Below are 18291 nucleotides of genomic sequence, written 5' to 3'. Positions count from 1 at the left end.
ATAGGAAGTACTCTAATTGAAGCAGTCAATTAGCATCTGAAAGACCCTATTTGTTTTTCTGAATCTTCATTAGAGGATTTGTAATTAGCATAAAGAATGTCAGAATTAGTTTGTCATTGGTGAAATGAGTGGTAGCCAGGATCAAAAGGTTAGCTGAATCCGGCTACTAGAATACTGTCATGTCCACCTCAAGCTAACTTTTCATGCAAGGTACTTAAGAGTGTATGAAGTATAGAGAGCTGGGATTTCACCTATTTTACAATATTAATTGTTTTTGTGTCTATCTGCTAATAAATCTTGTACTTGTGGTAGACTTTGGTTGGAAACTTGCTTTTTTAATTAAAGCAGAGGAAAGTTACAGAGGAAAGACGATAGCCCACTGGAGGACACTGAAATCTTGAGAGTTGTGAATGGCTTCATTGTTTTTGGCCCCAAGCTTCAGATTCGCACCTGCAAGCGGCACCGCCCTAGGAGAGGACTCTGCCCCAAGCCCCGGCTCTGCACCTCCTCCACGCACACCCTCAGCACAGGGTGGCCAAGGAGCCACATGCCCACTTCTAGACCACACTTTGAGTACCTGGGAACCTGGGACTGCCTGCATAATTGGCCCTGAGGCCACATGTGTGGGTATTTTCTCCCTTAGACCCCACCACCAATGTGCAGACCCCCTGGCCCAAAAGGGTAACCTGGGTTGGGGGTGGATAGAGCTTGGAATGCAAGCTAGGGTGCCCACACACCCTTCTGCCGGAGGAGGGGTCTGTCCTGCCTGTGCCACTGGGTTCTGGCACAGAACTCCAAGGAGTCCAGCAACTCTAAATGCCAACTAAAACTGAAACCTGTCCTTTCAGTTCTTAATGAAATTACATTTTTCAAAGAGGGAGGATTGGACATATTTTATCTGAAGTTCATTAGCTTGACATATAACTTTAAATTTTTAGACATATGGAACATAGGTCTCCATTTAGAGTCTTGGCCAGAGCCCTGCAAATGTTAGGGGTGGGCCTATAAAAAATCGCCATTTGGGGCCAGGGGCAGTGGCTCACGCCTGTAATCCCAGCACTTTGGGAGGCCAAGGCGGGTGGATCACCTGAGGTCGGGAGTTCGAGATCAGCCTGGCCAACATGGAGAAACCCTTTCTCTACTAAAAATACAAAATTAGCCAGGCATGGTGGCACATGCCTGTAATCCCAGCTACTCAGGAGGCTGAGGCAGGAGAATCACTTGAACCCGTGAGGCGGAGGTTGCAGTGAGCCGAGATTGTGCCATTGTACTCCTGCCAGGGCAACAAGAGTGAAACTCCATCTCAAAAAAAAAATCACCACTTGGGTATCTAACGGGAAGCTCAAACTCCTTTGACTTTCAAAGTCCAGAGCAAGCCTGTTGTTCTCCATCTTCCTCACCTTAGTGAATAGGACTTCCATCAAGGCAGCTACCCAGGCAAGTACCTCAGTGCAGCCATCCTTCTCTCTCAACTCACACCTCTCATCCCATCTATCAACAAATCCCATCAGCAACCTCTTAAAAATATTATCTAGAATCTGATCTCTTTCAACACTTCCACTGCTATACAGCCCCAGCAAAGGAGACCATCATCTCTCACCTGAACCAATATAATAACTGATGTTTTAAACACAGATCACATCTCTCCTGTGGCAGAAGCTGCTAGCTGCCTCTCTCCCAACCCCTACCCCAACACACACACACACACACACACACACACGCACACGCACACATACACTCTCTCTCTCTCACATCCATTCTTCCTTTCTACTGAAACCACAGAATTTTTAGCTGAGCTACGGCCATCTGGAAATGCCCACTTTCCCAGCCTCCTAAGCCGCTCGGCACAGACTTGATTGACTCGGGCCCACAGTCTGAAATAAGTGGAATTCCCGGGCCCTGCTAGTGGAGACACTGGGATCTGCTGCGTGGCCCTCGGTCTCTGTCCCTTCCTCCATGCTGCTGCCTGCAATGCTCCACAGTGGTGATGATTTGATCCTTCTCTCTCTTATCTGTCCAGTCAACCTTTGCATAAAGTAGTAACAAGGGAAATGTGTTTGGATTCAACACACACAAAAAGAAATACTTCTATAATGACCCTCACAGCAACTTTCTTTTAGGTTCTATAGAAACCACCTTGTCAGTTCCTCAACATTTTGCCAAGTTTTCAGAAGTCTTTGGCAATTACCTACTGCCTCCTCAGGAGAAAGGCTGATGCTGTCTGTGTACAGGTATTCCAGGAAGGCCCGGTAAACAGGATATGAAAATTCACTCATTTCTACAATATCATCCTCGTTATCTTCCAACGACGAACGAAAATGCTCACATCTGAAGGAAGAAAGCAGCATGTCAGGTCCTAGCTTCCCGGCCAGGACAGACGGCCTCTGTGAGGAGCACGCCCTTCTCTCGAAGGTGCACACTGGCACGTGCCTGCTGTGGCTCCTCACTTTCTTTGCTGGCCTGGGTTTTCAAACAATCATTTATTCGGCAAGGCCGTACATGCAAACCTGCTGCCAAGGGTGGCCCGGGAAGCAGCCCCAATGGCCGTGCTAATGGGGACAGAGCCGGACTCCCTGGCATCTCTCTCACACCACAACCACTGTCAGCATTTAGAGAAAGCAGTGGGTTTATTTTTATAAAATCTAAGTAATTCTGTTTCCTCACTCCATCATGGGTTGAATGATGTCCTCTAAAAATTCCTATGTTGAAGTCCTAATGGCCAATACCTCAAAATGCGACCTCACTGGGAGAGAGAGCCTTTAAAGAGGTAACCAAGTTGTAAGAAGGTCACCAGGGTGGCCCTAATCCAATGTGACTGGCATCCTTATAAAAAGGGGAAATCTGGGCTGGGTGCGGTGGCTCACGCCTGTAATACCAGCACTTTGGAAGGCCAGTGGGTAGATCACGAGGTCAGGAGTTTGAGACCAGCCTGACCAATATGGTGAAAGCCCATCTCTACCAAAAATACAAACATTAGCCAGGCATGGTGGCACGCGCCTGTAATCCCAGCTACTCAGGAGGCTGAGGCAGGAGAATCACTTGAACCTGGGAGGCAGAGGTTGCAGTGAGCCGAGATCACGCCATTGCACTCCAGCCTGGGCAATAGAGCAAGACTCTGCCATCTAACAAAAAAAAAAGGTGGGGGAAAATTTGGACACACATGCACAAAGGGAGAATGCCACATGCTGACTGGAGTTAAGCAGCCACATGCCAAGGAAGGCCAAAGAATGTCAGCAAACCCCCAGCAGCCAGGAAAGAGGCAGGAACAGATTCTCGCTCACAGCCTCAGAAGAAACCCATCTGGCTGACACTTTTGATCTGGAACTTCCAGCCTCCAGAACTTTATGTTGCTTAAACCACCCAGCCTATAGTACTTTGTTACAGCAAACTAATCCACCCCCCTTCCTTCATGCAGGTTGATGTGATGCAGAGAGAGTGAACAAACGCTGCATAGCTTGATCTTACTAAAGAGGAACTTGAGACTAAAATGCTGTGTTGAGTTTGTGACTCACTGCGGTAGGATTTAAATATCTGTTACACAACAACGTAAAGAATTTCAAAATCATCATGTAAGAGAAAGAAGCCAGGCACAAACGAATGCATCCTGTATCATCCAATCTAAATACACTCCAGAAAATGTTAACTCATCTACAGTGACAGAAGGAGCCACGGTCACCCAGGGCTAGGACATGAGGGGTCTCTGAAGAGTGGTGGGAATGTTCTCTATCTGGATGTGGGGCAGCGGTTTCACAGGCGTGGACATGTGTCAGCACCCATCAAACTGCACACTTGAAATGCACACAGCTCATTGCTCACAAACATTCACAAATGTGATTTTTAAAATCTCTGTGCTAGCCTCACTACAGACCTTTTTGGTCTGGAAAGGCCTCGATCTTCTCTTTTTTAAACCATCTAAAAGTACCCCACAAGTGATTAAAGAAAGTGATTATTATGAGCCGAGTTTGATTCCCAGGCAGAGAGGGTAACTGATGGACGTCCAAGTATCAATACGGTGTTCAGAGCACAGGACACATTTGCAGCGTGCACTGGCTGCTCCCTGCTGCCAAGTTGACCACCCCACTTTTCAGGCCTAAGGAGCGCCTATGGTCCTGATTCCCTGAACCACACACAACCTGTGTTATTTCTTGTTTCACATATATTTCCCCCCATTCCAGTGTATGCTTGTAAGAGCAAAAACAGCCTTACATTTTTTATTACTGAGGTGCCTAACAGAGTTGGACACTCAGAATACAATTGTTGAATGAATTATTTTTCTCAATTCTGAAAATAAATGATTCCTTACCGAATCTTGAGAAGGACTTTATGTGCATAAATGTACTTTCCATCAACCAGAAACTTCAGGTCTGCGGTGTCCGGGTTGTCAAATTCCCTCTTCAGTGACTCAGCCACTGTGAGGTGGTCATCGGGTTCTAGGAGAATAATGCAAATGCTTCCAGAGTTAGCTACAGACATAAAGAACATGCAGGCCAGGGTATGGCACTGCTCTACTGATGCTCATGAAAATACGAATTCCTCAAAATAACTGAGCAACTGAGCAATGGGTTTTTTCCCCTGAAGACAGATATGCATCTCTGTAATCATTAAGGATAAGAATCTCACACACATCAGCTTATAAATCTGGCAAAATAATAAGAAAAGGTCCCAAGCCACATCACTAATTTTCAATGAAACTTTAAACATTTGAGTAAATATGCTAGCTAAAAGTAAAAGACACAGTTTCTCGGTAAAATTAAAAAGCAGTCAAATAAGGGCAGGGCACAATGGGTCACACCTGTGATCCCAACACTTTGGTGGCGGTGGAGACAGAAAGATGGCTTGAGGCTCACGGTTTAAGACCAGCCTGGGTGACACAGTGAGACCCCACCTCCACAGAAAGTTTCTTTAAATTAGCCAGGCGTGGTAGTGGGTACCTATAGTCCCAGCTACTCAACAGGCTAAGGCAAAAGGATTGCTTGAGTCCAGGCGCTCAAGCGTACAGTGAGCTACGATTGCACCACTGCTCTCCAGCCTGGGCAACAGAGCAAGACCCATCTTTCTCTCTTAAAGAAAAAAAAAAAAGCAGTCAAATAAAATTACTTTTAGTTTAGTACTAGTGTTGGTTTCTGATGCTTTGAAGAAAATAAAATTAGTTCCCTTTTGCAGAAGCCCATCAGAGAGAAATAAATTATGAGAGTGCACCTAACAAAATCCTCATTATCAAAGTAAAGCCCTGAGTTCTTTCCCAGATTTTTGGGCCATCCCCCAAATGGACAGTGACTAGCTCACCCACGGAGAGAAGGCGCCACGAGACGGCAGGAGTGGCAAAGCAGGCAAACACGTCGTCGGTGCAGGAGAAGTGGGTGAGGTGCGGGAGGATCACGGACTGACCCCGACACTGGCCCCACATGTACACGTGTCCACCCTGCGTCTTGGCTGCAGACGTGTGTGTGGAGTGACAGGCTGCAATCTCGATAATCCTAAATTCACAAATACACACCACATAAGCACAGTGACCAGGGTAGAAACAAATTGTATCCTCCCCCACTCAGGTTTAACTGATGTGGGACATCATAAAATTACAAAAAAGGGTCAGGAAAAGAAAAAAAAAAAAAAACTACCACATGACTCATACACCTCATCTCCTAAATTATCAGGCACCAAACCGTTATTCACATTTAAGCCACATTTCAATGGCACTTATAACTCATGAAGATCTATTTGTACCACTTCTAGCCAGTAGGCCTATAAAAATATGCACCATCCTATTTTGAAATTCAAGTATAACCCAAGAGAGTAGTGGTCCCCCCACCAAAAAAGGGTGGTTTAAATTTTTTCCCCTAAAACATTACTTACTGAAGAAAATAATAAAGATTTGGGTCATCTGGACTGAGGGTCAATATATATTTTAATGAAGACTTCACCAATTTCTAGCACGCTATTCCAACTCCTATTGCACAGAGTAAATTCAGTAGTTCTACCACACTGGACTGTATGACCCGGAACCCAGGAGAGCAGTTTTCTAGGATTACCATGTGATACGCCCTACTGCTCTAAGTTCATGATTGATGAGGAGGTAGTTCTTGGAACTTTTTTTTTTTTTTTTTTTTTTTTTGAGACAGAGGAGTCTTGTCCTGTCACCCAGGCTAGAGTGCAGTGGCACAATCTTGGATCTTGGCTCACCACAATCTCTGCCTCCCAGGCACAAGCGATTCTCCTACCTCAGCCTCCATAGTAACTGGGACTACAGGTGCAAGTCACCACATCTGACTAATTTTTGTAGAGACCAGGTTTTGCCATGTTGCCCAGGTTGGTCTTGAACTCCTGAGCTCAAGTGATCCGCCCACCTTGGCCTCCCAAAGTGCTGGGATTACAGGTGTGAGCCACTGTACCCGGCCTCGGAACACTTCTTAATGGAAAAACATTTTGTTGATCTGGAAGTAATTTCTTTTCTATCAGAATAAGCCACCATACAGATTAAAGGAAAAGGGTAAACTCTTTTAACCCAGGGGAAGTCCCCATCTTGATTTTGCTACAGCAGACAATGGTACCCGCATCCTCAGACTTAGGCTCAGAACTTCAGGGTCATCTTTGACTTCTCCCTCCATATTTACCATTTTCTTTAGAATATCCAGTTAAATAACAAAGATGCTTTGTAATGTCTCCCCTCAGCCACCACTGGGGGGTCAGGCACACCCTGCATCTGGCCCCTGTAACAGCCTCCCAGGTCTCCCTTGCCTTAGACTCTCCCTTCTGCCCCAACTCACACAGTGCTGGCAGATTAACCATCCTCCTGGAACACTGTTCTCATCAGAACTTTCACACGGGCAGCAGCTCCCCTCAAATAAAATCCTGACACAAGACATAACCCCATCCATGATTTGGCGTCACTTCTGAACAGCCATCTCTCAAGTCACTTTTGTGCACACACCCTGCTTCAACAAACGGGCTTTCTCATTGCTCTTCGATGTCTTCATCCATGGTTGTTCAGGAATGTTCTTTCTCTCTGCCTTACAAACCCTACCCATCTTGTAAGGTCCAGTTCAAACGCAAGTTTGAGGTCTCCCGCTCACCTGAGCTCCTGCAGCACTTCCTGTCCCCACCACTCCAGCCTGGCCCTGTTACTCTTTACGCATCCGTTTCACCTGTTCAGCAAGATGACCAGTTTCTGGCAGGCCTAATCACTGGCTTAATTCTCTCTAAGCACATAGCATGGTGTCTTACTGAAAATAATCTGTGGGTCACTTTACTGACTGAGGAAGACTCAACAACACAGAGCAGAGGAGAGTTGTGTACGGCCCCACTGACACGGACTAGCACCTGAAGGGTGAGGATGATCCCACGCTGCCTCCTTTAGGCAGCTGCCCCCAAACCAGGAGGGAGGTGTCATCACAGAACCTGGAGCTTGTGCCAGCTTGCCTCAGAGGCTGAGACATGCTGTTCTCATGTGTGGCAATTTCATTGGCTTATTAGAGGATCGTTCTTAGCCCTTGAAAACCACACACAAATACTAGAGGAAAAGAGGCTACAATGGCCCACAGTGGAGAGCTCAGGATTTGGAGTCAAACAAATCTAGGTTTGTTTTTTATTTCTTTCTTTCTTTCTTTTTTTTTTTAATTGCAGCTCCAGCTCAAAGGAAAACAAAAACTAGATTTGAATCTCCGCTTTACCACTAGGCTGCATGACTAGGGGAATGTCAGTTAGCACCTAGGAGCCTTGGTTTCATCACATTGGAGGGCTGGTGTAAGAATCAAATGATAAAATGTTAAGTGCCAACCAGGCACAATGTCTGGGTGCAAATGGTTGCATGACAATGGAGGTTTCTTTACATTATGACAACTACTTGGCATTTTAAGTGACAAAGCATCCTTTAGGTAGAGACCATGTATTTCTAGTGATCAATTCAGATTAGTAAGACTTTCCCTAGAAGAATCTTTTTCCTGATATTTGCAGAGTTAGGCCAGTCCCCCGGCCTAATCCAGTGCTGTGCAAAAGAACCGTGACAGACGGGGAAAATGGCTAATAATATTGGCTTCTCAATCAGCACATTCTTTTCAACAAATAAAGAAAATGGGAGAAGGAAATAGAATAAACGTATTAAAAGAGAAGTACATCCACTGTTACCATCGATTTTATTAGCAAGCCTCTTAAGTTACAAGCAAATGTGAGGGTAGCGACCTGGTACGTCTTCGTGGCCTGGTGCTGTGGGCAGGACACAGGGCTCAGAGTCAGAGTGTAGTTCTAGGGCCGTGTTACTTAAATTCTTATAATCAGCTTTACCATCTTTTTAAAGAAAAAAAAGATGAGGAGGAACAGGATACAGGCAGCAATCCTCTCACAGTTTGTGGTTTCGTGTACATGAAATAAGTTCCTTGGCAGAGCTGAGAACCGAAAAAGGCTTCCTTCCGTGACTGCAAGTGTTTACCAGCTGCAGCAGGAACTGTGGGCCTGTGATTTAGCTGAGAAACTCATAATTTAGCTGGAGAGAGAAGTCCAGAGCTGTGACTTTGCAAATAATTCCAAAATGACATCAGCGTGGCCCTGACCACAAGTCTCTGGTGAGTCAAGAAAAATACCTAGGGGCTCCTCAGGGAATATTTCAAGTAAAAGGGAGCTAACTGGGCCATGTATGCTTTGGACTGGCCAGAGCTGTGGAATAAGAGTCTTATGAGGTGGAGAGAAATGCAGGAGCAACGTGCAGGCAGAGCTGGAGATGGCAGGATGCCAGAGAGCAGCATCGTACGAGGCCTGACAGGGACGGAGGCCAACGCCGGGATCGAAGGGCAATGAGGCTTGCCAGGAACAGTGGCGTCAGCTTCAATCCAGAGCCGAAGAGTTCTGATTTGATCTGATGTGATAGGCAAATGGGAAACAGCTTTGTAAACAGGGCCATGATGTAAGGAAATGGTATTCTCAGAAAGACGGACCTGGTCACAGTGGTGTGTAAGACAGGCTTCAAGGGAGAGAAAGAACAGTCTAGAAGGCTGGCTGGGGAGGCCAACCCAAGCTAGGTTGCCAAGGACTAATGAGGGTGGCCTGGATGTTAATGCAGAGGGAGGGAGAGGAGTTGAAGGTGGCCCAGAGGATGAGTCTAAGAAAACCCCCGCCTGGCAGTGCTGAGGGAGGCAGAAGTGGCGCTGGCCAGGTGGCAGGTGTGGGGGCCAATGTTCAGATAACTGAGCAATTAATAAAAGGAAAAAGGGCCTTCTGCGTTTGAACCACCTCAATTGTAAAGCCATCTGGTATTCTCTGGGAGCAGGGGAGGTTAGGACAGCCCAATAAATAACATGGAGATAAGCATTCATGAACTGCTCTTCCTTTCTTCAGATTCAGCACTGCTGCAGTGACTTACTAGGCAAACACTTCTACATTTTTTGGAATCATTTCTGTGTACTCTGGGGTAACATTCTATGAAAAATGTCAGTGACTGGAGCGCAACAGCATCCTTCACTGATCTGCCCAACATCAGAAAAGCCAAATAATGCGGTTCCTATGTTCCCTTCTGAGATATTTGTTATTTGTTATTAGCGTCCATGAAAGGGCGCAGCCTCTGCCCCTAGAGCAGCTAGTGACCTGAAGTGGGACACTACTTTCTAGAGAAGGGCTGGGACAGACAGAGCCAAAGCGTGGGTCGCAGAAGGCCACATGATGCTGCCCAACCCCGGGCATGGCCTTGTGACGTATACCTGGTACACCCGGCTCCACGTGGGAAGTCAGGGGTGTGGCGCGGATTTGGTTGGCTGCAGTAGCTGCTACAGGAATGAGAGTGGAGACAGTTTAGAGGGTACCTTCAGGTCTAGGCTTGTGATCCAAGCAACTGCTAAGGAACCCTGCCATTGCCTAAGTCATCATCAGTTTTTAAACTGGACTCATACCAAGCAGCAAATGCTGACGTTCCAATTTTCCAGTCAGACATGCAACAGACAATGACTAGCAACTGAGCTAACCTTTACTGTCAGGATGTCTGGCATATTTCACACTTTATTTTGTAGCCAATCTTAATGGGAAAAAAAATCACTACATGTTGATAATAAACAGGTTTTGTGTCACCTCAAGGGAATGATCCACTACAACCACTGAGCTTATTGGATATGAAGTACTAGAAATGAAAAGCAGAGAGTGAGAAAGAATAGAAACCAGAAAACCTCGAGGAGGGGTGAAAGGTCATCTGTGAGGGATAAGAATATTGGAGAAGAAACGGCAAAGATGACAGATCCACAGCAGGGATTCCCAATCCTGGTTTTGTAAGAGCCCAAGTGTTATACCAACTACCTCAGAAGTCGAAGAATTCTCAAGAAATTCAAGGAAAAGATAGCTTTACATCAGTTTAGTTTAAAATATGCTGTTAGGAAACGTTAAGAACAAAGATACAAACGTTGGTCAATCTGTGGCCAAGGTACTGAAACTTCAGAAAGATTGGGAATGACTGGATTAGGAGAAGACAATCATTTTAATCATTAAATGTATTTTTATGTAAACATAAATTGCTGACAAATATCAGTATTCTCCATCATAAATAAAATCTTTTTCTGGGAAAGATTTTAAAAAATTTCCTTGGATGGTTGTTCCAGCAAAGAAAACAATGTAGACAGATTTCTCCTTCCCACTTCTATGAACAGATAACTAAGCACTGACCCCCACCCCACCCCATACTCAATCCAGTTCCTAATTAGTCAGGCTTTCCTGTAATGGGCCCCAGAAGAGTCAGAAGTAAGGCTCCCGGGTTCCTGAGGGATAAGTTACGACATATACTTGACTTTCCATTCCTGGAAAGGGTGGAGAAGTGCAGAACAAGTCCCAGCACAGACCTATAAACCCCTCCCTTGCAATACGCCTGTGATTGAGTGCCTGGTTGAAATTGTGCAAGTTCAGAAATCACCACTTGAAATGCAAGTACAGAAAACTGAGAAAATCAGGAGCATCTCGTTTAAAACATTCATCCATCATTTTTTTTTTTTTTTTTTGAGACAGAGTCTCACTCTACTGCCCGGGCTAGAGTGCAGTGTCATGATCTCACTGCAACCTCCGCTTTCCACGGTCAAGGGATTCTCGTGCCTCAGACTCCCAAGCAGCTGGGATTACAGGTATGCACCACCACGCCCAACGAATTTTTGTATTTTTAGTATAGACAGGGTTTTACCATGTTGGCCAGGCTGGTCTCAAACTCCTGACCTCAGGTGATCCGCCCGCCTCAGCCTCCCAAAGTGCTGGGATTACAGGCGTGAGTGCCTAGCCCATCCACGATTTTTATAGCCAAATTATAATTAAAAAATAACTGCAGTTTAAGAAAGACAGAAATGCAATGGATAACTCCCAACATCCAGTTATGCAACTTGGCACTCACACAGCTTCCATTCCCATTACCTGCTTCTCTGCTACTTTGTCTTTCTCCCACCTTGATGCCCCACAATCCATCTGCCCCAGTGAGAACGTGAGTCAGAGGCCTTGGGCGATCATTCTGGATCAGGGACCAACAGTGCAATGCAGCAAGTCACTGGTGGGCAATGATGGCAGACTCTGTGAGACCAGGGACGGACGTGCTAAAGTTTTGGGTAAGTGTGGGAGCACCATAAAAAGTAATGGGCCGGTGGCTCACACCTGTAATCCCAGCACTTTGGGAGGCCAAGGCAAGAGGATTGCTTGAGCCCAGGAGCTACCAGCCTGGGCAACGTGGCAAAACCCTGGCCCTACAAAAAAACACACAAAAAAATTAGCTAGGCATAGTGGCACACTCCTGTAGTCCCAGCTACTCCAGAGGCTGAGGTGGGAGGATCACCTGAGCTTGGGAAGTCAAGACTACATGAACCGTGATTGCACCACTGTACTCTAACCTGGACAACAGGGAGACTGTGACTCAAAAAAAAAAAACAGGCCATACAAATCCATCGTTTTTACTTCCATGCCATCTTTATTTGATCCTTTAACTCTGTCTTTTCAGTTTAAATATTAAGTGTCCCTCTCAACTGAGGTACTTTTGTGGTTATTCAAAGCCTCAGGACTGTCCCTTCTCTTCTGAGGAGCTCTAAGCTACCTTACAAGATGTGTGAATGAACAGTTGCAGGCATCTGCCTGAACCACCTCCTGCCTCCATTATTGTCCCTCCTCCCTACTCTGAAGGGGCCAGGGGTCTTAAATTTTAAGGTTTTTGACGAAAAAAAGTTTTATTTAACCTATTAAAATAACCTATGTTAAATTGATTAAATAAAACTTTTAAAACATAGGTTAAAGAAAGCCAAGTTCACAATACTCAAATGAAAATTGAGGCAGCTGAAAATGGCAATTTCGTTCCTCATTTTCACTGTTAAGTATTCCAACAGAAAATTAGAAAAGAACTGCATAACTGCATATAAGTGCGAGCTAATCTGTTTGTCTATATATTTCTTTTAAAATCAAATGTAATAAAGATATATGCAGTAAAAATAGCAGCAATCATTTCTACGATGACTGCAACCCTGGTTTAAAAGAAAAGATAATGAAACGTTTTTGCTCTATACTACTGTTAAGAAATGAAAAGCGAAAAGGCAGCGATCTGACCATGTTTGAGAAATTCCAAAGCTTTCTTTTTTTTTGAGACGGAGTCTCGCTCTGTCGCCCAGGCTGGAGTGCAGTGGCGCGATCTCGGCTCACTGCAAGCTCCGCCTCCTGGGATCATGCCATTCTCCTGCCTCAGCCTCCTGAGTAGCCGGGACTACAGGCGCCCGCCACTGCGCCCGGCTAATTTTTTTTGTATTTTTAGTAGAGACGAGGTTTCACCGTGGTCTCGATCTCCTGACCTTGTGATCTGCCCGCCTTGGCCTCCCAAAGTGCTAGGATTACAGGCGTGAGCCACCGCGCCCGGCCCAAAGGCTTTCAAAGATATCAGAATAACATGGAAACTAATTCTGGATGTGCTAATTACATAACACAACCTTGCAAACAAGTGCACAAAACTAAATCTTAATTTCCTAACCATTTTACTCTTCCTCATAGTGACAGCTTGGGAGTTAAAAGTGATGAAATAACCCTATCCTTTTCAACTGGCAAATTTTCTATGTAGCTGAGTGACCAGCTTTATACCCCATGCAAGGTACCTTTTCCTAAGCTAGGGAAGAGCCACCTCGAATGTTATCGACATCACCTCAAGAATGTAAAACAGGAAAAGGAGGAGGGCAAAAGGGTGATTTGTAAGGGAGAAGAGTAACAGAGTAGCTGTTGCAAGTTTAGTCATTGCAGTTGGCTTAGAATAGCTGTTGGAGGTATAGAGGAAACATGGGTAAGTGAAAATAGCATATTTAACGTACAATCAACCTCCCCAACAATTCCAAAGCCAATTTTTATAAAGGAATAAATACTCTTATTAAATAATATTATAACACTAGCAGTACATTCCCCACCATCCTCTCTATGTCTAAGTCCTGTTTAACCACAATCACCAAAGACCAGTGTGGGGACTGTGAAAATGGCCATGTTACCTGTCCTTTTCCACAGTGATGGGAGTAGGATAGGACTGGTTGCTTTTATTGCCAGTGCCCAACTGCCCATAAGAATTGGCGCCCCAAGCATACACTTGGCCTTCATCTGTTAATACTAATGTGTGTGCGTAGCCACAGGCGACCTGGAAGGAAAAAAATCCACTCAGGACTGCAAACAGAAGTAATTATTTCACTGCTTCCGCAAAGTAGGTTAAGAAACAAAAATAACAAAAAGAAAGAGGCAGCCTATCCGTAGAGGCAAGCATTAAGGTAACCAACATCCTTCCAGAACATGTGGGCCAGTACTGCAGTAAGACTGCCGTGAGTCCCCTGGCGTGAGCACCTGCCCCGGTTCACTGGAGCTTTAATGCTCACAGAAATCAAGGGGTATGAGTGGAATGTCAGAAACGACACTTGTATTTTTTAAATAATTATTTTCTTTTTTGATTATAAAAGTAAACCAGGTTCAATTTGAAAAGTATAGAAAAATATAAATATAAAAGTTCTCTGAAGATCAGAGGCTTTTTTTTCTATTTCTATATACACATAGAGATATGCACCTATAGCATTTTTTTTACTGACCATGTTGTATAAGCAGTTCTGTATCTTGCTTCATTTTATTAGACATCACACATAGCAGTTTCCCATATCATTAAAAATTATTTGTATACATCATCTCCAGCATATACACTTGGCATAATTTATCTAATCATTAACTTATGATTTGATTAGTAAATTCTGTTACACCTATTGTTTTTTATTAAAGTTATATATACATACATATATATCTTCTGAACTAATTCTGTAAGAGAGTTACAGGAATTGTTGGTTCCTCAGGGAAATTCCCTAGGAGTAGAACTACAGGTCAAAAGATATAAAGGTTTTAAGGCTCTTGTACACCCTGCCAAAGCTTCCTCAGGAAAGCTTATAACAATTTATATTCCAAAAGGTATGTGACAGTGCCCTGGAACAGAAATTTTCTGAACAGCTGCAATTTAATTCAAGGAAAAAGAGATTTAACCTTTATTTCAATGAAGACATCCAAGCAGCTAAACTTTTCATCCTGCCAAGAAATCTATGTTTTTAATATATTGGTATCTTTCCCAGTGAAGACTTAAAAATACACACACACAAACTGACAGTGGACGTACCCGCTGGACACGGATGCCTTGCAAAGCTGCCACTCTGCAAGGGGTTGGCTGGTTGCCACTGCTGCCAAGTCCGAGCTGCCCGTTTCCATTGTAACCCCAGACATAGACCTGAGAGAAAATGACACCCTCAATCCTCTCAAGAGATAAACAGCCAGCAAGTTGTCTGTTATGTGGGACATACCATACTAGAATGAGACTGATGTGGCAAATAGGGTTTTTAAGCAACATGTAAAATAACTTCCTTACCTCCCCCGTGTCCACTACCGCCATACAGCACATCTGCCCACATGCTATGGTCACAACTACTTTATTCTGCAGGCAGCCAGTGACTCTTCGAGGGATTGGCTGATTAACTGTTGATCCAGATCCTACCTGCCCAGAGTTATTATAACCCCAGGCAAATACCTGTTTAAAGGAAAGATCAGTAAATGAAACACATTAATTTATAAAGTGTCTCAAATGGACACTGACATGTACTTGTGGCACCGAGTCTTCCCTCTCAAAGCGCTTCAGATCTATAAATCCTTACAACACAGGCAGAGAAGTGTTTACAAAATTCATTCTTACACAATGTACATGATTTTATAAAATTAGGTTATTGGTGTTATCTATATGAACAGTAATAATTACTATTAAATAACATGTAACACAAAAGTATCTACTTTGCCCTAGCCATCTTTTTCAGCATTTGGGGATTTTTCTTATTGCAAATAACCTCTTTAGTACAGCAACAGAGAAGGAACAAACCTCCTTTTAAATTTTGCAATCATGGAAGACCTTACTACGTACAGATAAATGTCACAACATCAATACCCTGACTGTGAATTGCTACCAAAAGTAAGGCTGAATTTGAGGGAGGTTATTTTAATCAAATGATTGTATTTCCAGGACTACTACAGAAGTCTACATAATCTTATTGAAAAACATCAATGAGCTTTATGCTGACTATTCTCACCTCTCCATCAGATGTTAGCACCAAAGAATGGTAAGACCCACAGGCAACTTCAATGACTTGTTTGTTCGACAAATTAGTAGAGATTTGACAGGGCACTAAACCGTGATTAGTTGTCCCATTGCCCAGCTGGCTATAAGCATTATGACCCCAGGTAAAGACTTCTCCTTCTGAAAATAAAAAGGAAGACAACCAGCTTTTATGACATCTACTTCATTATACGAAAATATATGTAGCACAGCTTCCACAAATGAAATCTAAAAATTCAGGTGCAAAAAACTAATCAACTTCCCCATCCCACCAAAGTCATTCTACGAAAGAACCTATTTGGAAACTATAAACTGCATTCTACCTCAAAGCAACAAGGTGAAACTTAAATGCACACAGTTATAATAACTGGAAAATAAGTTTTTAATAAATAGCAGAGAAAAGGCTGCTGGGAGTAATAGCAAAAACATTAGAATGAAGTCAAAAGATTATAAGGCCACTTAACTCCCCTGGGTCTTAATTTCCTTATCTTTAAAATAATCACCAAGTTGATTTTTAAAAATCTTTGTTATTATTTATTACATAGCATAATACACAGAAAAGTTCATAAAACATGTATGTACAGTCATGCACTACTACTTAAGTCAAGAAATATAACCTTATAATCACCTCCCGAAAGGCCCTCATGTATGCATCTTGCATGTAAATTTTTAGATTTTCCTGTTTTTGAAATTTAAATAAATGGAATCATACAGTATGTACTCATTTCATCTGTATTTTCCAGCATGTTGTCTCTTTGTGCTATATTCTGAATAATGCTTCTGATCTATCTTCCAGTTTACTAATTTTACTAATTTGCTGTGTTCAAACTGCTACAAAATTTGTCCACTGAATTTTCATTTGATAATCATATTGCTCATTTGGATCTTTTCAAATCTTCTATAATCCCTGCAGATTATCTTCAAGCTCATTTTAATTTTTTCAAACAATAAATATAGCTGTCTTATAATTGGTGTCTGATAATTTTAATGCCTGATATTCAGTAATCAGTTCTTGCTGTCTGTTGTTTCTTCTGGTTCCCATTCATGGTACCTTGTTTCCTTGCATAGCAAGCCCCCTTACCTGCAGGAGATACATTCTAAGACTCTCGTACTGAACCTGTATATACTATGATTTTCTCTATACATACATACTTATAATAAAGTTTAATTTGTAAGTTAGGCATAGTAAGAGATTAACAACAATAACTAATAATGAAATAGAACAACTACAAAATGTACTGTTCACAACGTCACAGACAGAAAAGATTTGTTCTTACCATAAATCTTAACAACCTCAGCATGAAAACTCTCCATTTTTCATTTAAAGCAAGAACTGTATGGTTTCTCCTTGGCATATCCAAATTGCAAGCATCACTACTGTTGCACTTTAGGGGTACTATTAAGTAAAATACGGGTGACTTGAACACAAGCACTATGAAACCAAGACGATCAATCTAATAACTAAGACAGCTGCTGAGTAACTAACGGGTGGGAGTGTCTACAGCAGAGACGCGGGACAAAGGGATGTTTCATGTCCCAGGTGGGATGAAGCAAGATGGTGAAATATCACCCTACTCAGAATGGCACACAATTTAAAACTTATGAATTGTTTATTCTGGAAATTTTACATTTATATTTTCAGACCACAGTCAACTGCAGGTAACTGAAACCTGAGAAAGTAAAACCATGGATAAGGGGAAACTATTGTATATCTGGTTATCTCTTGACTATGTGCTATTGCCATTGAACAATTATTTTGGTTAATTCTCTCAGGCCTAGGATAAAGGTGCCTTCCCCTAGAAAGGATCTGCATTAACATCTATCATACCCTTAAGGCACTTGCCATCCAGTGACTTGAATAAATTCAAGGGTTGAGATTTCTTGTACCATTCAGTCTTGATGTGAATTAAACAAATCCATGGTTACAACCTTTTGGGAAGAAATTTTATTTATTTTCTTTCTTTCTTCCTCCTTGCTTCACTCAGAGTAAGGAATTTTTCTACTCAATCCCTTATGAAGTGGCTAATCCCTACTACTAACGCCAACTACAGCCATCAGTCACCGTTTAGTGTAAGAATCACAGAATGCTAAGAGTTGGCGGGGGGATGTTGGACACAAGGTTTAGTCTTTCAATACATAGATCAGGAATTCAAAGTTCAGACAGACTTGCCAAAGTCCACAGTGAGTTCGGCAGTGTTCACTGGGCTTATAGCATTGTCATTCATACATCTAAAATGCAATGATTACTAGATTCCATCTGCCACATTACCTTATGCTGGCATTCAGATACATTCATGTTTCATGGTATCCAAAACATAGTCAATTTCACAGGAAGAACCAGCAACTCTCAACCAATTAAACAATGTTCTCAAGCGCAGCTGACAAATAAAGCTGAAATTCTACATGGGGTTCCTAGGTTACCTGTTGTTGCAAGGACAATATGTGGACCACTCCCATAGCTGAAGCTGGCTATTTTTTTGCCACTTAAAGAATCCAGTCTCCGAGGTTCAATGGTGCTCTGGACGTCACCTAACCCCAAACAGCCACAACAGTTTGTGCCAAGCACAAAAATCTATGGGAAAAACCACTGTTAGTTCAAGCAGTTCTATTTCTAACAAACCTATAAATTACATCCAAACAGGCATCATCTTCCTTAAGCGAACTGCTTCTTTACATAATAAATAAAATCTAATTTCCATGCTTTTTTTTAA

The 18291-nt window shown here is 43.0% G+C and overlaps 1 protein-coding gene and 1 pseudogene across 12 annotated transcripts in view; both read right to left on the bottom strand.

The window, feature by feature from the left end:
* The window catches only part of RCBTB2 (RCC1 and BTB domain containing protein 2), a 44899-nt gene that overhangs the window by 8613 nt on the left and 17995 nt on the right, over window positions 1-18291 (bottom strand). For 8 of the 11 annotated variants that reach the window (XM_010363855.2, XM_010363851.2, XM_030922209.1 and 5 more), the window contains 8 exons: window positions 18002-18152; window positions 15555-15721; window positions 14846-15004; window positions 14600-14707; window positions 13449-13591; window positions 5287-5477; window positions 4304-4430; window positions 2189-2328 (listed from right to left, as the gene is read on the bottom strand). In XM_010363855.2, the coding sequence (XP_010362157.1) occupies window positions 2189-2328; window positions 4304-4430; window positions 5287-5477; window positions 13449-13591; window positions 14600-14707; window positions 14846-15004; window positions 15555-15721; window positions 18002-18152 (1186 nt within the window). The remainder of the gene's footprint in view (window positions 1-2188; window positions 2329-4303; window positions 4431-5286; window positions 5478-13448; window positions 13592-14599; window positions 14708-14845; window positions 15005-15554; window positions 15722-18001; window positions 18153-18291) is intronic. The other 3 variants (XM_030922212.1, XM_030922210.1, XR_004054702.1) reach the window with 2 other exon arrangements.
* LOC115894573 lies at window positions 7615-10992 on the bottom strand (annotated as a pseudogene). The gene has a single exon (XR_004054703.1). The product of XR_004054703.1 is annotated as an uncharacterized LOC115894573 (transcript).

This window comes from Rhinopithecus roxellana, chromosome 18 (assembly GCF_007565055.1).
Source record: "Rhinopithecus roxellana isolate Shanxi Qingling chromosome 18, ASM756505v1, whole genome shotgun sequence".
NCBI classification, from domain to species: domain Eukaryota; kingdom Metazoa; phylum Chordata; class Mammalia; order Primates; family Cercopithecidae; genus Rhinopithecus; species Rhinopithecus roxellana.
This window is presented reverse-complemented; position numbering and strand designations above follow the sequence as displayed.